At 46.8% G+C, this 25,734-nt stretch overlaps 2 protein-coding genes and 1 pseudogene across 2 annotated transcripts; all 3 read left to right on the top strand.

The window, feature by feature from the left end:
* The first annotated feature begins 3,405 nt into the window (after positions 1 to 3,405).
* On the top strand, positions 3,406 to 4,473 carry LOC136382312 (C-C chemokine receptor type 1-like). The gene has a single exon (XM_066351433.1). It carries the CDS (start codon positions 3,406 to 3,408, stop codon positions 4,471 to 4,473), a length of 1,068 nt encoding a protein of 355 aa, XP_066207530.1.
* Positions 4,474 to 5,565: 1,092 nt separating this feature from the next.
* On the top strand, positions 5,566 to 13,721 carry LOC136381817 (C-C chemokine receptor type 1-like). Its single transcript, XM_066350347.1, has 3 exons — positions 5,566 to 5,598; positions 7,190 to 7,439; positions 12,643 to 13,721. Exons 1-3 carry the CDS (start codon positions 5,566 to 5,568, stop codon positions 13,719 to 13,721), a joined length of 1,362 nt encoding a protein of 453 aa, XP_066206444.1.
* A 2,860-nt stretch (positions 13,722 to 16,581) lies between these two features.
* LOC136381818 (C-C chemokine receptor type 1-like) lies at positions 16,582 to 25,734 on the top strand (annotated as a pseudogene).

Here is a 25,734-nt window from a genome sequence, read left to right on the forward strand (position 1 = left end):
GGCTCACCTACTCCCTGGATGCAGCATGATGGCACTGGAAGGTCCCAGGCTTTAGGGCCATAACTGACCATTGTGTAATGACCTTGGGGCAGATGCTAAAGACACAGGACAGCATAGTGGGCTGGTTGGCTGCAACATGGTCCTTTGATTCTCATTAAAGTCCCCGCCCCAGCCCCAATCCCTTGGGGAGCAGTTTTATTGCATGGTGCCCACCTGTAGGGAAAACAGTGAATGGAGTAGGAGGCCGGGGGGATGGAGGCTACTTTGTTTAATAGCATCTGATGATGCTGACTCAACGTGCCTTCTCCTGTGCCAAAGTTTCCCCAAAGACGGGGCTCCCGGGGTCAGTGTTGCACGAGCTGCTCTTGTGCTTCCAGCTGCCTGTTGCTTTGTCTCTAAGCCCTGTGGTCCCCATGATGCTGACTGCCAGCCGATCTGCCCGCCCTGGCCGTGGCTGCAGAAATCAGAAATGGTCACTCAGCTTTGTTACAGATGTCCAGCCCGGGTTTCTCCAGGAAGAGGGCTGATTACTCTGTCACAGGGCTAGGCCAGAGGTGGAGGAGGGACCCAGAGAAATGGATTTGGCAGGAAACCATAGGGCCCTAGCTGAGGTGTGCAACATCCCCCCTCATGGGTCTTAAGTTTCTAAGGCCACTGCAGAAATGTAAGTTCCTCAGCAGGAAACATTCATGCAGCGGTGCATAAGGAAGAGCACCAGAGACTCCGGGGTGAAGGGAATTATGATGCAGGCAAGTCCTGCTACACGATTGGTGTCTAAGTCAAAGCTTTCAAACTGGTGGCAACATAATGAAAATCTGAAAATGCAGCTCCCACTCCTGTCCATCATCCAGCAGAATGCCCTTTCTAGATTAACTACAGAGAGACCTGGTGGGGATCTTGGGGCAGGGACATCAGCCAGAACAGGATGGGAGACTGGACATTCTGGGTGTCTAGAGTCCTGAAGGAAGGGTAGATTCAAGTAAGGAGCTCCCGTGATGTTTACTAATGTCCTGGCTTTTGTCATACCTTACTTACAGTACTCCCTCAAGGTTACTGATACTTTCTCACGTAACACATGAGAGACTGAAGCTCAGGGAGAGAGATGAACTCCTTCAAGCTCACAGAGCTGGTCGGTTACACCAAAGCCCATGCTCCGTTTGGGGAGGCATCTTTAGAAAGGATTTGAAAGAGGACTGAATAGCAAGGGTGGGGAGTCATGTAAAGCAAACCATCTAGTGGTGCTTTCTCATTTGTGTTTATTTGTTTCAAGGAAACGTTGGGTAAACTACTACAGAGCTCATTTCTGAGAATTCCAGCTTCCACCTGGAAGTGCAACACCGCATGGCTTCAGGCTGCTCTGAGCCAGTCCTCCCAAGAACCCCCTTCTTCCCACCAGGTCACCCGCTCATGCATCCTGGCTTTCCCGAGAGTCCTCACAGCTGACCCAGGAGCCTAGTTTCTGCAGACCTACCTATACCCGATTAGGGCTGTGTGCCGTGGGCCAGGCTGAGCCCACTCTGGTGGCCTCGTTGTTGTCAACTAAGAAATGAGTTGGCCTCCCTAAGAAATGATTGCACTGTGGCAGCACTACTGGGGTTTGGGGGATAATTTGTGCATTGTAGGACATTCTTTTCCCTGACAACCAAGTGATAGAAACATCCTCTAGGCTTTGTGACAAGTAAATAGATCAAATGGCCACACAGAGTCATGTGCCCCAAGTGTCTTATGTCACCTCAGCAAAGAATCTCCTTAATCCCTGGCCTATTGCCTCTGTGGTAGAGTCTCAACCAGGCATGTGGAAGTCCCGGGTTCAATTCCTGGTCAGGGTAAACAGAAGAAGCTCCCATCTGCTTCTCCACCCTTTCCTCTCTCTATCTCTCTCTTCCCCTCCCATAGCCAGGATTCCATTGTACCAATGTTGGCCTGGGTGCAGAGGATGGCTCCATGGGCTCCACCTAAGGTGCTAGAACAGCGGTTCTCAACCTGTGGGTCACGACCCCGGCGGGGGTCGAATGACCAAAACACAGGGGTCGCCTAAAGCCGTCAGAAATACATATTGTATTTAAAAATGTATTGTATAATAAATATGTATTGGCCCTGGCCGGTTGGCTCAGTGGTAGAGCGTCGGCCTAGCATGCAGAAATCCTGGGTTCGATTACGGGCCAGGGCACACAGCAGAAGCGCCCATCTGCTTCTCCACCCCTCCCCCTCTCCTTCCTGTCTGTCTCTCTCTTCCCCTCCCGCAGCCAAGGTTCCAATGGAGCAAAAGATGACCCGGGCGCTGGGGACGCTTCTTGGCCTCTGCCCCAGGTGCTAGAGTGGCTCTGGTCGCAACAGAGCCACGCTCGGATGGGCAGAGCATTGCCCCCTGTTGGGTGTGCCGGGTAAATCCGGGGCGCAGGCGGGAGTCTGTCTGACTGCCTCCGCGTTTCCAGCTTCAGAAAAATACAAAACAAAAAAATATATGTATTTTCCGATGGCTTTAGGCGACCCCTGTGTTTTGGTCGTTCGACCCCCACCGAGGTCGCGACCCACAGGTTGAGAACCGCTGCGCTAGAATGATTCTGGTTGCAGCGGAGCAAGAGCCCCAGATAGGCAGAGCATTGCCTTCTTATGGGCTTGCCAGGTGGATCCTGATTAGGTGCATGCGGGAGTCTGTCTCTCTACCGCCCCGTTTCTCATTTCAGATATATATAAAAAAAAAATAGAACCTTCTTAGCTCCAAAGGCCATTAAGATTCATTGGTAAGTTTTTGACACTCAGCCAGGACTGATTTCTTAACCATGTCCTCCTGTGCACTTCCAAATGCAAGGTCCCTGCTCTGTGATTGAAGGCTAAAGTTCAAGTGGTTTCAAGAGTGGACGTGAGAATGATATGCACTGGATGTGAGCTCCAGTTCTCATTGTCCCAGATGTGTCCTACACACTGCGAACTTCTCTGTCATCATGCTTAAAATGGGAGACATAAATGGTGCCCTCACGGATTCTTTAACACTGAGTCCAATGACAGGTCCTTGGGAATCATGAGGGAAGCGTTGGTGATGAAGAATGAGGTTGATCTCCCTTTGTCAGGGTGCTCCATCCACCAGACGGTCCCTTCCAAACAGTCATTGCCAAAGGATTTGACTTCATGGTTTGTGCACTCATTAGTTTATTGTCTCCCTCACCCGTATATCTCCCCCTCCATAAAGTACAATTTCCATGACAGTGAAGAAGACCTGGGGTCACTTTGTTCAAGGTTGTGTCCCAGCACATGGTTCAGAGTCGGCACTTTTCACTCAATAAACAGTTGTCATGTGGTTCATGTCATATAATAACAGCCTTGTCTCTGTTGTCCAGAGCCCCCTGCCTTTACCACCAAAGTAAATACAGAAACCATCTACCTGGACCTGCAGAAGAAAGGAGGATGGAAATTTCAAACATTTCAAAGGACTATGATGGGACCACAGAAGTCAACTACAGGAATGCAACCCTGTGCCTATATGAAACTGTAAGGTCTTTAGGAGCTCAGCTGCTGCCCCCTTTGTACTCCCTGGTATTTGTCATTGGCCTAGTCGGCAACATCCTAATGGTCCTGGTCCTCTTGCAACACAAGAGGCTCAAGAACATGACCAACATCTACGTCCTCAACCTGGCCATTTCTGACCTGCTCTTCCTCTTCACACTGCCCTTCCGGATTCACCACTATCGGAAAGATAGCTGGGTGTTCGGCAATGTCATGTGCAAGTTGCTGTCGGGGCTTTATTACGTAGGTCTGTACAGCGAGCTCTTCTTCATCATCCTGCTGACCATCGACAGGTACCTGGCCATCGTCCATGCTGTGTTTGCCGTTCGGATCAGGACCGTGACATTTGGTATCATCACCAGCGTAGTCAGCTGGGTTCTGGCCAGCCTGACTTCAATTCCAGACTTTTTCTTTACACATACCCTGAGCATTAAAGGTCATTACATCTGTGCCTCATTTATCCCTCGTACATACTACAGTCATTGGAGAGAGTTTCTGGCTCTGAAACTGAACATCCTGGGGCTGCTCTTGCCTCTGGTGATCATGATCGTCTGCTACACGGGGATCATAAAGATTCTGCTCAGACGGCCCAATGAGAGGAAGTCCAAAGCCGTCCGTCTGATTTTTGTCATCATGATCATATTTTTTCTCTTTTGGACGCCCTTCAATCTGACTATGTCTATTTATGCTTTTGACGACGTCCTTTCAGTCAATTACTGTAACCAGAAAGACCAACTAGCCCTGGCCATTCAAGTGACAGCCGTCATCTCCTACATGCACTGCTGTGTCAACCCCATTATTTATGTTTTTGTTGGCGAGAAGTTCCGCGAGTACCTGCATGAGTTGTTCTACAGTCTCCTGTCCCTGAGCCCAGGAAAATGGCTCCCCTTCTTTCACAGCAAGAACCAGGACAGGGCCATCTCCATGTCTCCATCTGCAGGGGAGCAGGAACTCTCTGAAGGGTTCTGACTCAGGTCCCAGCAAGAGTGATCTTCCAGGCACAGTGGCTGTAGCTGGAGGGGAGGCAGCTTGGGTTGTCCCGGCCAGATAGTGACCACTGACCAGTGTGGAGCAACGCCACCTGGTGTTGAGGTAGATCATCTCTAGCCCTGAGTCTTCTCCATGAACTTCTCCTTGGAGACGAATGAGTGGGCTATGTCGTTCTGGATGACGGAGGAGAGGGCACCAGCCATGGGCTTGGGCCAAACAGAGTTCTAGATTCTTGACTATAAACATTTATAAACAAAGCCATTGAGCATCCCCACTCCTCTACCCGCACCACCAGTGAGCTTGGAAATAGTAATTTCCACAGTTGAGTCCCCCCTGCAGGGTTCAGGCTGCTGGAAGCCCTCAAGAACATAGATCTCATGATGGCAGAACTTGAGACCTAATGAAAAATAGATTGGGAAACTGTCATTGGCAATGGCACTTTCATTAGAGAATATTTTTACACTGACTAAAATCAAGCAATTCAGGTCTAGTGCCAGATACAGACCTTGTGTATAAAAGGTTGTACATCTGGAAGTAGCCATGGAAAAAGTAGAGTCATTATTTCAAAACCCCAGACTTCAAACTCACTTCTAAATCTCTTTACCCTATTACATACAACGTTCATTGTTGATGAACTTTGTTATACTTTATGTTTTCTCTTGTGCACCTTCATGATTATAACAGAGATGTACTACTGTTCTCACCCTTCTGCTCTTGTTGTTTTTTAAAGGAGCACACTCAATCAAGTTTCAAGATCAATACATTATTTCTAATCATTGTTTATGGTGTCTGCACTGAAATCCTCGGCAGATGGACTCAAGTTGACTCGTATGCCCATTGTTGATTCCACAAATCAATTCACTCCCATGTGGTGACTGAGGACCTGCTCCCGTCAAAGCAACCCTCCGAGACTAGGCTCAGGTGGGAGGGGTGTTCTCTAAGAGCCCTGTGCTCAGTGAGGTGACAGCCACAGAATGCCAACAGAGCCCGGGTGGGGGGGGGGGGCTGACACCAGGGATATAAAACCACTGTGAGTAGAGCCTTCCACCCACACATGCACCGCATCCTTCCATGTGCCGAGATGTGAAGGAGCCTAATGAGATGGTCAGTTTGACCAGGGAAACAGGCCTAATAGAGATTCCTGGCAGGGACTTCAAAAGCCAGCACCAAATCACTGTGTAGCTTTTGTTCATCCCTAAAGCATTCTGTCTTAGCTCTTAATTTAACAAGTTAAATAAAACCTTTTAGAAAAATAATTAGGAAAACAGTGTAAGCAAATTTTGAATATAAAAAGTAATTTATTGAAAAAGAAATTGCCCGACTTATAATTGACACACATTATAAAACATAAAATACAAAAATGTTAACACAGAGAAAAAATGTATATAACAAACTAAAAATTAAACCAAGATGCTATCATCAACTCCCCTAATGTATCAGGAAATTTTACAAATCAGTAGGAAAACCACTTGGATTTTTCTATCCCATAATTATTCTATATGCCCAATTGTCAAACAATTAACAAAGATATTAACCAGTAAGTCATCAAAAAATGCAGGAGCCATTAATATGAAATCTCAATTACATTAGTAATCAAGGACATGCTAATGACAGTGAACCTCTTCTTTTGCCTGCTAAGATAATAACCAGATGTCAATTTTTTTTATTAATGAAAATACCCAAAGCAGGTAAGAATGATGCGACACAATCCCTGTCACATATTTCTGATGGAAATGTAAATCACTGCTGTGTTTCTGAAAAGCGCTTTGGCAATGGGTACCAATATCATTTGAAAAGCTCACCTTATAATCCTGCTTCCAGGATCTGTCACAGATAATGGGAAAAAGCAGCACATCTGGAAAGATCGTTAACAGAGGAAGAGTTCAATAACTGTTGTTATTACGAGCTAGGATCCGATAGGAATGACTTCTAAAAAAATTTATTGACATGTGAATATGCTTATATTGTTAATGTTAAATAAAAAAGAAAAATACAGAATCTTCTGGTTTATATTTTATAATATATATGAAGAAGACAAACACAGGGAGAAAATAGACCCAAATTTCTATGGGATTATGTGTGTATCACTCAGAGTTTAATGACAGACATGACAAGAGATAAGGCTAGGGTTTCCAAACTGTGTGCCGAGGCACCTGGGGGCCACAGTAAACTCAGAGTTTCAATTTTTAAGGGCTCCACACTGCACCTGACATTTCCTGGACACCCTGGGAACTACAAGTAGGAGAAAGTTCAGTTTCAATGTTAGATTGTGGTGCATTCCTTTCAAAGTGGGCGTGTCTCTGCAAAGTCGGGTTTCCAGTGATTTGAGATAAATCAGTGTGGAACAGGAACTGAGGGGACAGTGTCCCATAGATTCTAACATCTGCACACCAGGTGTACATATCTCATTGGCATGGATTATTTAAAAATGAAATAAAATATCATTTTTTCAATAGATGTGTATTTTTAGGCATCTATAGACAAGATCACTTAAGTTGTTTGAATCTAAAGACTTCCTGAGGGGAAGAGTTCTGTTCTTCTTTTGTCTCCGGGCGCTGAGGAAAAGTACTGGGACGTAAGGGCTCCGGGAACTGAGAAAGTCTGGGATCCTGAGGAATAAGAGTGTGTTTAGCAACTGGATAGTTTGCAATTGTGGGAGCTGGTGGGTGAGTCTGTGCACGCTGTTGCCTGGCAGCAAGCACAGGGAGGGAAGTCTCTAGAGATCAGCCAAGCGAGCAGTCAGGAAGGGACACTAGATACGGACGACAGCAAGGACAAAGTAGAAGGTGTCAGTAGAAAAAACAGTGACGTGAACGGAAGCTGCCCTTTCCCCATGCTGATGCTTGGACTCCTGGCCCAGAACTTCAGGCAGCAGCGGAACCGGCAGTCACTGTGGGTCCAGGTGCTGCCCAACTCCAGCAGCGGGAGCCGGCAGGTGGATGACAGTGCGTGGAGATACCACAGAGTCTGGCACTGTTTCCATCTTCTGAGCTCAACACTGTTGCTTCACCCTAACAAATGACTGCTAATTACTCCTCCCAGTGGACACTCACCTGCCCCTGCAGGCAAGGGATTCTGGGAAATGTTCATGCCACGCCCACTAGACTAACACTGGACAAAATCCCCAGAAAGTATGAGGCTTCTTTTCATCTGTGCACTCCTTGAGTGCTACCAATATATTTAAACAAGCACATCTAAAACAAGATTATTCTTTGTGATAAGAAAGAAATGAAGAAAGAGTAGGGAGAGGGAAGAAAGAGAAAGAAAGAAAAAATGAAAGAGAAAGAACAGGCTGCTCACTGGCAATGAGACTGTTGTGGTGCAACTGCACTGAACGGAACCAAACCCCAAATTGATTGAATTTGAGAAGCTTTATTCACTGGCCAGTGGTCTGTCTGCTGCACTGAGAAAGCAACAAATAGCAATGAGCTCCAAGGAGAGAGGGGTATTTATAGGCAAACCCCACAAGGTTACAATTTTTTCAGCACATTTGTACAATATCTTTGCAAAAGTTTTAAGGAGAATAAACCGCCTTCCTGCAATATCTACAAGGCTGACGCACGATTAGATCTGCTGGGTCCTCAGCTTTTTCACTTACAGCTGTAGCTATAAACTAGTTCCTCTTAAGCATTCAGGTAAATTGGGTCAGGGATCCTTAGCATGGGCTGGCACGCCAGCACAGAGACCTCCCGCCCTACATCAGTCCCCCTCCCATTCCCAGCCTTCAGTGGCTCCACAAGTTCTGGAAAACACCTTACTGCCACCTACTTCTCCCCAAACAACACTACCTCATTACCTGCCCCCAATGCCCTTAAGACAGAACCCGCAGAGAGAAGTGCCACCAAGTGACCACAGAAAAATGTTTACATGGAACTCAGCATCCAGGAAATGTTTGGTGTCCTTACTACTTCTGCACACTCACCTATAAGAAAGAAGAATTTGCCTCCACTTTGCATTCTGTGACTGAGATCCCTAGAGTCCTGTCTCCATGGTTACACAGGAAATGAAAGACTTCCTACTCCATCAGGTCCTTGAACCTGGAATACAAAGACTCTAAAAATTCAACAAACAAAGAATTTGTGCTCAAAATCCTTACACATCAGAGTAAGTGGCACTTCTCTTCTCTGTCCAGTTGGCTTCTATGGAGGACAATCTGCATGAATCCGTGCACGCGGTGCGTCTGATGGCCCCTTCATGCACCTGCAAGGCAGTGAACTGCGTAGCAATGCTGAGAATGGGAGGATTTATAAGATGGGCAATCAGATGTGAAATAATCATTTTTTGTTGTTATTAAAAAAGAAAAGCTTTCTCGAATGATGGGACTGACTGATTAAGAAAGTTGTCAGAGCATTAAGGAACAAGAGCAACTTTGTGTGGAAGGCTATTCAAGAGGAAATTACTTGCAAATCAACTGCATGGAAATGAAAATCATACATGGTGTAGCAGGAGGGAGCTAGGAATAGAAAAGTCTTTGCAGATGCGGGATGGTTTGAAACTCAACTATCTTCTTAAGAAGAGTAGAACCAAGGATTCCCCAACTATCATTGTGAGCTGACTTTGGAAGAGGTAGGATTTCCTCCCCTGAATTTAGGGAGTGGTCCTGGTGACCTCTTGGGATGCATTTTTTCTGTCCTACTAGAGAAAGTGGAAGCAGAATTTTGTTCTGAGAATAGTGGGGTTGGGGCTACTTGTAGGTATCTTCTTCAACTGTTTTCCCAGCCCCAAAATCTGGATGTTCTCACATTTCCAGATTAGAAATTCCAAGGAGTGTGCATAGCCTGCCACCAGGCATTGTGTCACTCATCGACCTTTTTGTTCCCTCTCTGACCAGCAGAACAGCTCTTAGGCTATTCAGACTGGTGGGGTGGCAGGTGGGCATTGATGTGCTGCTCGATATTTTATAATGGGCTTCCCTGAAAATTCCATAGCAGGCTTTCCTATAAAGCGAGCCCTGATTTCCAGTGTTGCTGTATTTGTATGTAAACATGCCCACTGTGGTGGATTTCAAGCTACCAATATGCTGACTGTGGGGTTGGGGACACATGCACACGGTTGGTTCTTATGACCCAGAAAAAGCCAGCTGCCCCGCACCTCAGGCCTGGTGTCTTTCCCCGCACAGACGGCCCTCCCTGCTCAGAGGCTCACCTATTCCCTGGATGCAGCATGATGGCACTGGAAGGTCCCAGGCTTTAGGGCCATAACTGACCATTGTGTAATGACCTTGGGGCAGATGCTAAAGACACAGGACAGCATAGTGGGCTGGTTGGCTGCAACATAGTCCTTCGATTCTCCCTAAAGTCCCCGCACCAGCCCCGATCCATTGGGGAGAATTGTTATTGCATGGTGCGCACCTGTAGAAAAACCATTGAATGGAGTAGGAGGCCAGGGGGATGGAGGCTGCTTTGTTTAATGGCATCTGATGATGCTGACTCAACGAGCCTTTTCTTTTACCAAAGTTTCCCCAAAACGGGGCTCCCGGGGTCAGTGTTGCACGAGCTTCTCCTTGTGCTTCCCGCTGCCTGTTGCTTTGTCTCTAAGCCCTGTGGTTCCCATGATGCTGACTGCCAGCCGATCCGCCCGCCCTGGCCGTGGCTGCAGAAATCAGAAATGGTCACTCAGCTTTGTTACAGATGTCCAGCCTGGGTTTCTCCAGGAAGAGGGCTGACTACTCTGTCACAGGGCTAGGCCAGAGGTGGAGGAGGGACCCAGAGAAATGGATTTGAGAGGAAACCATAGGGCCCTAGCTGAGGTGTGCAACATCCCCCCTCGTGGGTCTTAAGTTTTTCTAAGGCCACTGCAGAAATATAAGTTCCTCAGCAGGAAACATTCACGCAGCAGTGCATAAGGAAGAGCCCTATACACTCCGAGGTGAAGGGAATTATGATGTAGGCAAGTGTTGCTACACTATTGGTGTCTAAGTCAAAGCTTTCAAACTGGTGGCAACATAATGAAAATCTGAAAATGCAGCTCCCACTACTGTACATCATCCAGCAGAATTCCCTTTCTAGATTAACTGCAGAGAGACCTGGCGGGGATCTTGGGGCAGGTACATCAGCCAGAATAGGATGGGAGACTAGACATTCTGGGTGTCTATAGAGTCCTGTAGGAAGGGTAGATTCAAGTAAGGAGCTCCCTGATGTTTACTAATGTCCTGGCTTTTGTCTACCTTACTTACAGTACTCCCTCAAGGTTACTGATACTTTCTCACATAACACATGAGAGACTGAGGCTCAGGGAGAGAGATGAACTCCTTCAAGTTCACACAGCTGGTCGGTTACACCAAAGCCCATGCTCCGTTTGGGGAGGCATCTTTAGTAAAGATTTGAAAGAATACTGAATAGCAAGGGTGGGAAGTCATGTAAAGCAAACCATCTAGTGGTGCTTTCTCATTTGTGTTTATTTGTTTCAAGGCAACGTTGGGTAAACTATTCCAGAGCTCATTTCTGAGAATTCCAGCTTCCACCTGGTTATGCAACACCGCATGGCTTCAGGCTGTTCTGAGTCAGTCCTCCCGAGAACCCCCTACTTCTCACCAGGTCACCAATTCACGCATCCTGGCTTTCCCGAGAGTCCTCACAGCTGTCCCGGGGGCCAACTTAGTGTCTGCCATTAGGGCCGTGTGCCGTGGGCCAGGCTGAGCCCACTCTGGTGGCCTCGTTGTTCTCAACTAAGAATTGAGTTGGCCTCCTAGGATTGCACTGTGGCAGCACTACTGGGCCTTGGGGGGATAACTTGTGCATGGTAGGACATCCTTGCCCCTGACAACCAAGTGACAGAAACATCCTCTAGGCTTTGTGACAACTAAATAGATCAAATGGCCACACAGAGTCATGTGCCCCAAGTGTCTTATGTCACCTCAGCAAAGAACCTCCTCAATCCCTGGCCTATTGGCTCAGTGGTAGAGTCTCAACCAGGCCTGTGGAAGTTCCGGGTTCAATTCCTGGTCAGGGCACACAGGAAAGCTCCCATCTGTTTCTCCACCCTTTCCTCTCTCTATCTCTCTCTTCCCCTCCCATAGTCAGGATTCCATTGTACCAATGTTGGCCTGGGTGCAGAGGATGGCTCCATGGGCTCCACCTAAGGTGCTAGAACAGCGGTTCTCAACCTGTGGGTCTCGACCCCGGCGGGGATTGAACGACCAAAACAGAAGGGTTGCCTAAAGCCGTCCAAAGTACATATTTTATTTAAAACTGCATTGTATAATAAATATGTATTTTCCGATGCCTTTACGTGACCCCTGTGTTTTGGTCGTTCGACCCCCGCCAGGGTCCCGACCCAAAGGTTGAGAACTGCTGCGCTAGAATAATTCTGGCTGCACTGGAGCAAGAGCCCCAGATAGGCAGAGCATTGCCGTCTCATAGGCTTGGCAGGTGGATCCTGATTAGGTGCATGCGGGAGTCTGTCTCTCTACTGCCCCGTTTCTCATTTCAGATATATACAAAAAAAAAAAAAAAAATAGAACCTTCTTAGCTCCAAAGGCCATTAAGATCCATTGGTCAGTTTTTGACACTCAGCCAGGACTGATTTCTCAACCCCGTTCTTCTGTGCACTTCCAAATGCAAGGTCCCTGCTCTGTGACTGGAGGCTGAAAGTTCAAGTGGTTTCAAGAGGGGACGTGAGAATGATACACACTGGATGTGAGCTCCAGCTCTCATTGTCCCAGGTGTGTCCTACCCACTGCGAACTTCTCTGTCATCATGTGTAAAATGGGAGACATAAAGGATGCCCTTCCCGGATTCTTTAACACTGAGTCCAACGACAGGTCCGTGGGAATCATGAGGGAAGCACTGGTGATGAAGAATGAGGTTGCTCTCCCTTTGTCTGGGTGCTCCATCCACCAGACGTTCCCTTCCCAACAGTCATTGCCTAAGTATTTGACTTCATGGTTTGTGCACTCATTAGTTTATTGTCTCCCTCACCCGTATATCTCCCCCTCCATTAAAGTACAATTTCCATGACAGTGAAGAAGACCTGGGGTCACTTTGTTCAAGGTTGTGTCCCAGCACATGGTTCAGAGTCGGCACTTTTCACTCAATAAACGGTTGTCATGTGGTTGATATCATATAATAACAGCCTTGTCTCTGTTGTCCAGAGCCCCCTGCCTTTACCACCAAAGTAAACACAAAAACCATCTACCTGGACCAGCAGGAGAAAAGAGGATAGAAATTTCAAACATTTCAAAGGACTATGATGGGACCACAGAAGTCAACCACGGGAATACAACCCTGTGCCTATTTGAAACCTTAAGGTCTTTAGGAGCTCGGCTGCTACCCCCTTTGTTCCCCCTGGTATTTGTCATTGGCCTGGTCAGCAACATCCTGGTGGTCCTGGTCCTCTTGCAACACAAGAGGCTCAAGAACATGACCAACATCTACGTCCTCAACCTGGCCATTTCTGACCTGCTCTTCCTCTTCACACTGCCCTTCCGGATTCACCACTATCGGAAAGACAACTGGGTGTTCGGCAATGTCATGTGCAAGTTGCTGTCGGGGCTTTATTACGTAGGTCTGTACAGCGAGATCTTCTTCATCATCCTGCTGACCATCGACAGGTACCTGGCCATTGTCCATGCTGTGTTTGCCCTTCGGGTCCGGACTGTCACATTTGGTATCATCACCAGCGTAGTCAGCTGGGTCCTGGCCCTCCTGACTTCAATTCCAGACGTTTTCTTTACACATTCCCTGAGCATTAGAGGTCATTACATCTGCACCTCATTTATCCCTTGTACATACTACACTCATTGGAGAGAGTTTCTGGCTCTGAAACTGAACATCCTGGGGCTGGTCTTGCCTCTGGTGATCATGATCGTCTGCTACACGGGGATCATGAAGATTCTGCTCAGACGGCCCAATGAGAGGAAGTGCAAAGCCGTCCGTCTGATTTTTGTCATCATGATCATCTTTTTCCTCTTTTGGATGCCCTTCAATCTGACTCTGTCTATTTATGCTTTTGACGACGTCCTTTCAGTCAATTACTGTAACCACAAAGACCAACTAGCCCTGGCCATGAAAGTGACAGCCGTGATCTCCTACATGCACTGTTGTGTCAACCCCATTATTTATGTTTTTGTTGGCGAGAAGTTCCGCGAGTACCTGCGTGAATTGTTCTACAGTCTCCAGTCCCTAAGCCCGGGGAAATGGCTCCCCTTCTTCCACACCAAGAACCAGGACAGGACCAGCTCCATCTCCCCATCTGCAGGGGAGCAGGAACTCTCTGACGGGTTCTGACTCAGGTCCCAGCTAGAGTGACCTTCCAGGCACAGTGACTGTAGCTGGAGGGGAGGCAGCTTAGGGTGTCCTGGCCAGATCGTGACCACTGACCAGTGTGGAGCAACGCCACCTGGTGTTGAGGTAGATCATCTCTGGTTCTTGAGTCTTCTCCATGAACTTCTCCTTGGAGACGAATGAGTGGGCTATGTCGTTCTGAATGACAGAGCAGAGGGTGTCAGCCATGGGCTTGGGCCAAACAGAGTTCTATATTCGTGACTATAAACATTTGTAAACAAAGCCACTGAACATCACCTCACCTCTATCCGCACCACCAGTGAGCTTGGAAATAGTGATTTCCACAGTTGAGTCCCCCCTGCAGGGTTCAGGCTGCTGGAAGCCCTCAGGAACATAGAACTCATGGTGGCAGAACTTGAGACCTAATGAAAAATAGAGTTGGGAAACTGTCATTGGCAATGGCACTTTCATTAGAGAATATTTTTATACTGACTAAAATCAAGCAATTCAGGTCTAGTGCCAGATACGGACCTTGTGTATAAAAGGCTGTACATCTGGAAATAGCCATGGAAAAAGTAAAGTCATTGTTTCAAAACCCCAGACTTCAAACTCACTTCTAAATCTCTTTACCCTATTACATACAACGTTCATTGTTGATGAACTTTGTTATACTTTATGTTTTCTCTTGTGCACATTCATGATTATAAAAGAGATGTACTACTGTTCTCAGCCTTCTGCTCTTGTTGTTTTTCAAAGGAGCACATTCAATGAAGTTTCAAGCTCAATACATTATTTCTAATCATTGTTTATGGTGTTGGCACTGAAATCCTCGGCAGATGGACTCAAGTTGACTCGTATGCCCATTGTTGATTCCACAAATCAATTCACTCCCACGTGGTGAATGAGGACCTGCTCCCGTCAAAGCAACCCTCCGAGACTAGGCTCAGGTGGGAGGGGTGTTCTCTAAGAGCCCTGTGCTCAGTGAGGTGACAGCCACAAGAATGCCAACAGAGACCAGGTGGGGTGGGTGGGGCTGACACCAGGGATATAAAACCACTGTGAGTAGAGCCTTCCACCCACATATGCACCACATCCTTCCATGTGCCGAGATGTGAAGGAGCCTAATGAGATGGTCAGTTTGACCAGGGAAATAGACCTAATAGAGATTCCTGGCAGGGACTTGGAAGGCCAGCACCAAATCACTGTGTAGCTTTTGTTCACCCCCAAAGCATTCTGTCTTAGCTCTTAATTTAACAAGTTAAATAAAACCTTTTAGAAAAATAATTAGGAAAACAGTGTAAGCAAATTTTGAATATAAAAAGTAATTTATTGAAAAAGAAATTGCCCGACTTATAATTGACACACATTATAAAACATAAAATACAAAAATGTTAACACAGAGAAAAAATGTATATAACAAACTAAAAATTAAACCAAGATGCTATCATCAACTCCCCTAATGTATCAGGAAATTTTACAAATCAGTAGGAAAACCACTTGGATTTTTCTATCCCATAATTATTCTATATGCCCAATTGTCAAACAATTAACAAAGATATTAACCAGTAAGTCATCAAAAAATGCAGTAGCCTTAATATGAAATCTCAATTACATTAGTAATCAAGGACATGCTAATGACAGTGAACCTCTTCTTTTGCCTGCTAAGATAATAACCAGATGTCAATTTTTTTTATTAATGAAAATACCCAAAGCAGGTAAGAATGATGCGACACAATCCCTGTCACATATTTCTGATGGAAATGTAAATCACTGCTGTGTTTCTGAAAAGCGCTTTGGCAATGGGTATCAATATCATTTGAAAAGCTCACCTTATAATCCTGCTTCCAGGATCTGTCACAGATAATGGGAAAAAGCAGCACATCTGGAAAGATCGTTAACAGAGGAAGAGTTCAATAACTGTTGTTATTATGAGCTAGGATACCGATAGGAATGACTTCTAAAAAAATTTATTGACATGTGAATATGCTTATATTGTTAATGTTAAATAAAAAAGAAAAATGCAGAATCTTCTGGTTTATATTTTATAATATATATAAAGAAGACAAACACAGGGAGAAAATAGACCCCAAATTTCTATGGGATTATGTGTGTATCACTCAGAGTTTAATGACAGACATGACGAGAGATAAGGCTAGGGTTTCCAAACTGTGTGCCGAGGCACCCGGGGGCCACAGTAAACTCAGAGTTTCAATTTTTAAGGGCTCCACACTGCACCTGACATTTCCTGGACACCCTGGGAACTACAAGTAGGAGAAAGTTCAGTTTCAATGTTAGATTGTGGTGCATTCCTTTCAAAGTGGGCGTGTCTCTGCAAAGTCGGGTTTCCAGTGATTTGAGATAAATCAGTGTGGAACAGGAACTGAGGGGACAGTGTCCCATAGATTCCAACATCTGCACACCAGGTGTACATATCTCATTGGCATGGATTATTTAAAAATGAAATAAAATATCAATTTTTCAATAGATGTGTATTTTTAAGCATCTATAGGCAAGATCACTTAAGTTGTTTGAATCTAAAGACATCCTGAGGGGAACAGTTCGGTTCTTCTTTTGTCTCCGGGCGCTGAGGAAAAGTACTGGGACCGTAAGGGCTCCGGGAACAGAGAAAGTCTGGGATCCTGAGGAATAAGAGTGTGTTTAGCAACTGGATAGTTTGCAATTGTGGGAGCTGGTGGGTGAGTCTGTGCACGCTGTTTTCTCTCAACAAGCACAGGGAGGGAAGTCTCTAGAGATCAGCCAAGCGAGCAGTCAGGAAGGGACACTAGATACGGACGACAGCTAGGACAAAGTAGAATGTGTCAGTAGAAAGGACAGTGACGTGAACGGAACCTGCCCTTTCCCCATGCTGATGCTTGGACTCCTGGCCCAGGACTTCAGGCAGCAGCGTAACCGGCAGTCACTGTGGGTCCAGGTGCTGCCCAACTCCAGCAGCGGGAGCCTGCAGGTGGGCGACAGTGCATAAAGCCACCACAGGGCCTGGCACTGTTTCCATCTTCTGAGCTCAACACTGTTGCTTCACCCTTACAAATGACTGCTAATTAGTCCTCCCAGTGGACACTCACCTGCCCCTGCAGGCAAGGGATTCTGGGAAATGTCCATGCCACGCCCACTAGACTGACACTGGACAAAATCCCCAGAAAGTATGAGGCTTCTTTTCATCTGTGCACTCCTTGAGTGCTACCAATATATTTAAACAAGCATATCTAAAACAAAATTATTCTTTGTGATAAGAAAGAAATGAAGAAAGAGTAGGGAGAGGGAAGAAAATAGATGAAGAAATGAGGAAAGAGAGACAAAAAAAGTATAAAGATAAGACGTTGTTTCAGAATAGAACGAGTTGGGAAGAACGTTCTAGAATGATGGTGTGGTGTCAGTGAAGACTCAGGGCCATGACACCATCTGGGAAACAAAATGTTGGTAGGATTTCTATAGTGGGGGGCGAGGGGCGAGGAGGAGCCACGTGTCCAGAGCGGGGAGGCAGGAAGACTGGGAGACGGTCGAGAGCAGGAGGCCCTCAAATATACTGAGTTTGAAATTACCATTTGGGAATGACCCAGCGTACACTCAAGCACAAGCTTCCTAAGACGGGCACTTAAATGCCAGGAACGCCTGTGTGACATCTGTCTGAGCTTCACTTTTCATTAACAGAAACATGTGGTTAAAACAATGGTAGCTACAAGGACCTGAGATAAGGCCTTGTCAATCATGCTAATGGCTCAAACCCCTCCCCACTGACCCAGGGCCCATCCCTCTGGACCGCCTCCTGCTCACTCCCCCTGGAGCCCCAGCCTCTGCCTCTCCCCTCCTGGAAACCTGTGGTTTACATTGTGTGGATGCCACAAGCGGCCAACGGGGATTACACAGCTGATGTCTGTGCAGACCCCTTGCCCCAGAGCGGCCCCTTGTTTTATTATTACTTCTTTCAAAGTTTTCTTGATAACGAAGTTTCAGTGCATTTTCTTTGAAACACTGTCACACTTCGGTGATTTCCTTGCATTACTTTGATGCCCAGAACAATGTGTGTAATATGACCCACCTGTGTTAAAAATAAAAAGTACAAAAGCTGTGTGTGTGCGCGCGCAGATGCACGCATGCAGGCCACTCACCATTCAAGCCCAAGGGGACAGCAGCCCGCTAAGCAGCAGCTTCTTTAGCCCTCCAGCTATAAGCACAAGACCTCTACCCGCTCACATGTGGGCCAGCCCAGCTCTCCCGAGGACAGATCACTCAGGGCCTGGAGACAAAGGGCCAGTGAAAGTCTAGATCCACGGTTCCCAAACGGGAGCGAGCATCGGAATGACAGGAGCACCAGATTGTCTGATTCAGTAGGTGTGGAATGGGACCCCAGAATTTGCATCACTAGCGTGTTCCCAGCAGTGTTGATTCAGCTCTGATATCCTAGCTTTGAGACCCCTGCTCTACAGGGTTCCCTCCCCACCTCCCTCCCCAGCTGCACCTTCCCTGGCCCAGGGTACTTTCCAGGCCATGACACTGTTCCTTCTGTAGGGCTTGCTTAATAGTCTGTGAGCCTGGCTACCCCGTGGGCACCTGAAGAACGATGTCTGTCTCTCCCTGTCACCACTATATCCCTAGTACCTGACAGTGCCTGGCACGTCATAGTAATCAGTAACATAAGTGAGGTGAACAAGTACATGTTCCTGGCATGTCCTCTCTGTGTCGTGGGGGCCACAGAAGCCTAGAGCAGAACTGGACAGCTGGTCAAGGATCACAGGAACTGACCCTGGAATTCCCAGTAGGACCGAACCCCACTGCCCACTCTCATCACCAGCTCCTTCCTATTCCTGTCCCACTATCCTCTCTCCTGCGGTGTTTCCTGGGACCCCTGCAGACTCACTGTGTGCACCTGCATCCATGGTCATGATTTGCACCTGGGTGAAGACCCCACTCTAAGACAGTACTCACTATCTCAAGCACTGCACCAAATCATTCATTTGTGTGTGAGTGTGTGTCTGTGTGTGTGTATCTAACTTGAGTCCTCTCCATAGTGTTGGCATTATTCACCTTGCCTTACAGAAGAGGAAAGAGACACTTGGGAGCTTAAATAACATGCTCAAAATTAGTAAAAGGTAGACCTGGGATGGGATGCAAGACTGTCACATGTGAGAGACTCGTCACTCATGTGTGCCCCTCGACCTGCAGTCCGTATAAAGGTGATAAGTTCCCAAGCCTGTAGCCATCGCTGTCAATCTGGTTTTCTTCCTGCCTCTTTCTCCCGCCCTCTCTCTATAGACAGGCTGCCAAAGGGGAGACCCCACCCAGCAGACTCATGGAAGTTCCATGATGAAACCTCCTCTACTGTCTTTATTTTCACAGATGAGGAAACTGAGCCTGAAGAAAATGTTCGAAGCATGTACATGATTTCTGAATGGTACTTTGCAACATGCCTGTGAGAAAGGTTAGCACAGTTCTTATTTTATAGAAAAGCAGGTGGGACCCAAAGAGACACCAGCACAGAGCAGGTGTTGGCTATTGTGAGGAAAAGCGAAAGAAGCATCATTTATGACAGATGTTTTTGTCCTCAATGCTCATACAAGCTGACCTTGTGCATCCTCCTATGAGCCTAAGCATCCAGTGTTCTCATTTGATGGAGGAGGAGCCAGGACATAGAAAACCTAGTGATCTCCTCCCGTCTAAAGTGGAGTGCTGGGATTTGAACTTGCTCTGTGTTATACGATGCAGAAAACAGAAACCTGGGCTCAGAGACCTGGCAAACTCCATCCAACAGACCGCTATTTATTCTGGTCTGGAGGCTCCTCTAGGTGAATCAGCTCTGTGGTTTGGGGGAGTGAGGGGCGCACAGAACGGGGAGAACAGAGGGACAGTGAGCAGTGACAGTGGACGACTAGGAGCGCCAAAGAGAAGCTGCCTACTCTCCCTGGTTTACCAGCAGGTCATTCTGAGGAACAGAGGACCCGGGTTCCAGTTTAAACACTTTCACTTGCAATCTTAAAAATAAATAAAGAAAAAGAAAGAAGGAATAAAAAGAAGAAAGAAAGAAAGAAAGAAAGAAAGAAAGAAAGAAAGAAAGAAAGAAAGAAAGAAAGAAAGAAAGAAAGAAAAAAAGAAAGAGAGAAAGAAAAAATAAAGGAGAGAAAGAGCAATAGAAAGAAAAGGCTGCTCACTGACCATGAGACCCCCCTCCCTGCATCAGTCTCCCTCCCACTCTCAGCCTTTCGTTGCTCCACAAGATCTGGGGAACACCTTACTGCCACCTCCCTCACCACAAACAACACCACCTCATTACCCTCCCCCAATGCCCTTAAGACAGAGCCCGCAGAGAAAAGTGCCACCAAGTGACCACAGAAAAATGTTTACATGGATCTCAGCATCCAGGAAATCCTAACTACTCCTGCACACTCACTTATGTAAAAAGAAGATTTTGCCTCCTTCTTGTCATTCTGAATGACAGAGAACCCGAGCGTCCTGTCTCCATCATTACACAGGATGTGAAAGACTTCCTACAGCATCAGGACATTGAACTTTGAAAATGAAGGCTCTAACAGCTCTAGAAACAAAGACTTTGTAGTCAGAATCCTTTGACACTGTTGTAAGGTACCAGAAGCTACGAAATTAATATTAACATTTTAAGAAGCTTGAAGAGTATTTTATTAATTTGGGCTAGGTGTGCAGAGAGATTTTGTAAATGATCTTTGTACTTGTGTGATTAGCATAAAATCAAGATGGCCGATGGCATTGTGTTGTAAATGCAAAGGGGAAAGAGTCTTGGATTCTCTGACCTTCCACCACACCTGTGGGGAAATGGGTGAATAGCCAGGTGCAGGCAGAGAAAGATTAAATTAAACCATTTTTATATTAATGGGTCATTTACAGGCATTTGTTCCCATGAAAACTACCTCTCCCCTCCTGAAAGCATGTAGTTAATGTCTGTATTTCTGAACAAAGGAATAGCAAATGAACACTAGAACATATAGAAAAGTCTTCTAATATATAAAGTGACATTTTTATCATTGTGTTGCCTGGTAAGTTTTAAAGTATAGAAGTGTCTTTTTATGAATCCTGTAGACAGATGTTATAAACTTGCTCATGAATTGAGTCCCATTCCCCCCACCCTTCATCCTTTTCCCAAACCAGTATAGGGGAAAACAAAGGGTATAAGCTTATGTCGTGATGTCAGGCTTTTCCCCGCTCATGTATAATTAAGGGTACATAACCAGCCCCTAGAATATTATAGACACACACGATTTGGGACAGCCCTATGTAAGCTATATGCGGCTGGCATATTTAATAAATTTCCTCCTTTAATAAAACTCTTCAAAACTCATTTGGACTTGGTGTCTCTACGAAAAACCTGTTGAATTGTGGACTGGATACCTTACAACAACACCAGAGTAAGTTGCAGTTGTTGTTTCTGTCCTGTCAGTTTCTCTGGAGGGCAGTCTGCATGAATCCGTGCGCGCAGTGTGTCTGATGGCCCTTGATGCACCTGCCAGGCAGTGAGCAAGATGGCAATGCTGAGAATGGGAAGATTTATGAGATGGGTAATCAGATGTGAAATAAGCTTTTATTTTGCTAAAAAGAGAAGCTGTCTCGAATGATGGGTCATTACTGACTGATTAGGAAGTAGGGTCAGTATTAAGAGGCAAAAGTTTCTTTCTGTGGAAGGCTATTCAAGAGGAAATTACTTGCAAAATTTCCCCCATGTGAATGAAAATCATACACGGTGTCTAAAGTCATTGTAGCAGAAGGAAGCTATGAATTAGAAAAGTCTTTGCAGATGCGGGATGGTTTGAAACTGAACCACCTTCTTAAGAAGAATAGAACCAAGGACTCACAAACTCAGACTGTTGGCTGACTGTGGAGGAGGTAGGATTTCACCCCCTGAATGTGGAGAGTTGTCCCGGAGAGCTCTTGGGATGCACCCATTCTGTCCTACTAAAGAAAGTGGAAGCAGAACTTTGTTCTGAGAATAGTGAGGTTGAGGCTCCTTGGAGGTATTTTCTTCAACTGTTTCCTCCCTCAAATAATCTGGAGAGTCTCACATTTCCAGAGTAGAAATTCCCAGAAGTTTGCATAGCCTGCCAACAGGCTGTGTGTCACTCATTGACCTTTTTGTCCCCATTCTGACCAGCAGGACAGCTAGTAGGCTATTCATACTAGTGGGGAGGTGGGTGAGCATTGATGTGCTCCTAATTATTTCATAGCAGGCTTTTGTGAAAAGAGAGCCCTGATTTCCAGTGTTGCTGATTTTGAAAGTAAACATGCCCACTGTGCTGGATTTCAAGCTACCAATATGCTGACTGTGGGGTTGGGGACACATGCACACAGTTGGTTCTTATGACCCAGGAAAAGCCAGCTGCCCCACACCTCAGGCCTGGTGTCTGAGCTCCCCACACAGACTGAGCTCCCTGCCAGAGTCTCAGCTACTCCCAGGATGCAGCATGTTGGCACTGGAAGGTTCTAGGCTCCAGGGCCAGAGCTGACCACTGGGCACTGACCTTGGGGCAGACTCTTGAGGCAGACAACAGCATGGCCGGCAGGTTGGCTGCAACATGGCCCTTGGATTCTCCTTCAAGGACCGCCCCAGCCCCAATCCCTAGGAGAGCAGTGTTATTACATGGTGCCCACCTGTAGGAAAAAAAATGAATGGAGTAAGAGACAGGGGGGATGCAGGTTACTTCACTAATGACATCTGACAATGCTGATTCAACATGCCTTCACCTTTGCCAAAGTTTCCCCAAAGACTGAGCTCCCGAGGTCGTTGTTGCATGAGCCACCCCTGTGTTTAAAGCTGCCTGTTGCTTCCATTCCAAACCCTGTGGTCCCCACGTGCTGACTGCCAGCTGCTCTGCCGGCCCTAAAAAGTGGCTGCAGAAATCAGAAATTGTTGACTCCGCTCTGTTTCTGACGTCCAGCCCAGGTTTTTCCAGGAAGAGGGCTGATTACTCAGTCACAGGGCTAGGGCAGAGGTGGAGAAGTGACCCAGAAAAATGGATTTGGCAGGAAACCATAGGGCCCTAGCTGAGGTGCCCAACATCCACCCCTTATGGGCCTTAAGTTTCTAAAGTCACGGCAGAAATGTAAGTTTCTCAGCAGGAAACATTTACGCAGCGGTGCATAAGGAAGAGTACCAGAGACTCCGGGTTGAAGGGAATTATGATGCAGGCAAGTCCTGCTACATGATTGGTGTTTCAGTCAAATCTTTCAGATTGGTGACAATATAGTGACAATCTGAAAATGCAGTTCCTATGGCTGTGTCCATCATCAAGCAGAATTCCCTTTCTAGGTTAACTACAGAGAGACCTGGCGGGGAACATGGAGGACAGGGGACATCAGCCAGAATAGGATTGGAGACTGGGACATTCCTGGTGGCTGGAGTCCTCAGCAAAGGTGTAATGCTAGGAAGGAGGTCACATGATGTTTACTGGCAAGGGCCAGGGCTGGCTGTTCTCATACCTTACCTTACAGAAATCCTTCAGGGTAACTGATACTTTCTCACATTACAGAAGAGGGACTGAGGCTCAGGGAGAGAGATGAACTCCTTCAAGTTCACACAGCTGGTCGGATACACCAAAGCCCATGCTCCATTTGGGGAGGTGTCTTCAGTAAGTGGTCAGAAAGGATTGGAAAGAGGGCTGAAGAGCAGGTGTGCAGAGTCCTGTAGGGCAAGCCATCTAGTGGTGCTTTCTCGTTTGTGTTTGTCTTTGTTTGTTTCAAGGAAATGTTGGGTAAAATTATTCCAGAGCTCATTTCTGATCCTTCCAGCTTCCACCTGGTTGAGCAACACTGCATAGCTTCAAGCTGTCTGAGACATTCCTCCCGAGAACCCCCTTCTTCTCACCAGGTCACCCGCTCACGCAGCCTGGGTTTCTCCTGAGTCCTCAGAGCTCTCTGAGGCAGCATTCTGGTGATCTTGGTCCTCTAGCAATAATACAAGAGGCTCAAGGACATGACCCACATTTCCGTCCTCAAACTAACCATTTCTGACCTGCTCTGACATGACAGAGCTACTGCAGACCTGCCTGTGCCCTGTCAGGACCGAGTACCGTGGTCCAGGCCACACAAACTCTGGTGTCCTCAGTGTCCCCAACTAAGGGATGGGCTGGCCTCCTAGAATTGGACTGTGTCGGCAGTACTGCGGTACGGTGAGATGATCTCTGCAATGTACCACATCTGTGCCCATGCCTACCAAATCACAGGAGCACCCACTAGACTTTGTGACATCCAAAAAGATCACATGGCCACACAGTGTGACATTCTCAGTACCATTTGTCACACCAACAAAGACACTATTTAGTCTCTAATGCCATGAAGGTTCATTGGTAAGTATTAGACTGTCAGCTAAGATATTACTACTCTCATGTCTTTCTGCGAACTCCCAAGGGCAACGTCACAGCTCTGTGATAGGAGGCAGGACATTTGAGTGGTTTCAGGGACAGGCGTGAGAGTGTACACACCGGGTTTGAGCCTCAGCTCTGGTTGTCACCGGATATGTGTCCCGCTCACTCTGAACTTCTGTGTCATCACCTCTAAAATGGGAAAAGTGAATTGTACCCTCCAGGATAGTTTAACACTAAGATCAATGCTAAGTCTATAGGAAGCATGAGGGAAGCGTTGGTGGTGAAGAATGTGGTGAGGTCTCCCCTTGTCTGGGAGCTCCATCCACAGAAGTTTCCTTCATAGCCCTCTTTGCCAAAATATTTGACATCATGCTAGGTTCACTCATTTGTTAATTGTCTTTTCCACCCCCAATCTACAGTAAACTACAGTTTTCACAAGGGCAGAGAGAACCCTATCTCAACACTGGGTTCCAGGACATGGAACACGGTGGACACTCAGTAAACAGTTGTGAAGGGGTTGAGACATAATCTCTGCCTTGTCTCTGTTGTCCAGAGCCCACTGCCTCTAACAGCAAAGTAAAAACAGAAATCACCTTCCTGGACCCACTGGGAGAAAGCAGGATTGAAATTCCAGCCAGTACAGTGGACTGTGACAGGACCACAGAATTTGATGACAGGAATCAACCCTGTGCCAGAATGAAGACTGGAGGTCCTTTGGAGCTCTGCTGCTGCCCTTTTTGTACTCCCTGGTGTTTGTCACTGGCCTGGTCGGAAACATCCTGGTGGTCCTGACCCTCTTGCAACACAAGAGGCTCAAGAACATGACCAGCATCTACCTGCTCAACCTGGCCATTTCTGACCTGCTCTTCCTCTTCACGCTGCCCTACTGGATTCACTACTATCGGAAAGATAACTGGGTGTTCGGCAGTGTCATGTGCAAGTTGCTGTCGGGGCTTTATTACGTAGGTCTGTACAGCGAGATCTTCTTCATCATCCTGCTGACCATCGACAGGTACCTGGCCATCGTCCATGCTGTGTTTGCCCTGCGGGCCCGGACCATCACATTTGGTATCATCACCAGCGTAGTCAGCTGGGTCCTGGCCCTCCAGGCTGCCATCCCGGGATCAGTCCCAAGATGAGTCCTATAGTTACAGCTGCACCGTTTATTTCCCTCCTGAATATCGCAATCAGTGGAAATGGATCCTGGCTCTGAAACTAAGCGTCCTGGGGCTGGTCTTGCCTCTGGTGATCATGATCGTCTGCTACACGGGGATCATAAAGATTCTGCTCAGACGGCCCAATGAGAGGAAGTCAAAAGCCATCCATCTGATTTTTGTCATCATGACCATGTTTTTCCTTTTTTCTATGCCCTTCAATCTGACTATTTCTATTTATGCTTTTGATGACATCCTTTTAGTTAATTTCTGTAACCAGAAAGACCAACTAGCCCTAGCTATTCCAGTGACAGAGGTGATCGCCTACATGCACTGCTGTCTCAACCCCATCATCTACGTCTTTGTTGAAGAGAGGTGCCACGAGTACCCCATCAGCTGTTCCACAGGCTCCTGTCCCTGAGGCCGGGGAAACGGCTCCCCTTCTTCCACACCGAGAACCAGGACAGGGCCAGCTCCACATCTCCATCCGCAGGGGAGCAGAAACTCTCTGATAGGTTCTGA

The sequence above is a fragment of the Saccopteryx leptura genome, chromosome 10, assembly GCF_036850995.1.
Source record: "Saccopteryx leptura isolate mSacLep1 chromosome 10, mSacLep1_pri_phased_curated, whole genome shotgun sequence".
NCBI lineage: Eukaryota > Metazoa > Chordata > Mammalia > Chiroptera > Emballonuridae > Saccopteryx > Saccopteryx leptura.

What these genes read in the sequence shown, in the direction of transcription:
- LOC136381817 (XM_066350347.1), top strand. Translation starts at nt 5,566, where the DNA reads ATGTGCCGAGATGTGAAGGAGCCTAATGAGATG. An exon ending in TGAAGGAGCCTAATGAGATG is followed by an intron (nt 5,599 to 7,189) that starts GTCAGTTTGACC and finishes GTTGCCTGGCAG; the next exon opens with CAAGCACAGGGAGGGAAGTC. An exon ending in GAGCCGGCAGGTGGATGACA is followed by an intron (nt 7,440 to 12,642) that starts GTGCGTGGAGAT and finishes CTGGACCAGCAG; the next exon opens with GAGAAAAGAGGATAGAAATT.
- LOC136382312 (XM_066351433.1), top strand. Translation starts at nt 3,406, where the DNA reads ATGGAAATTTCAAACATTTCAAAGGACTATGATGGGACCACAGAAGTC.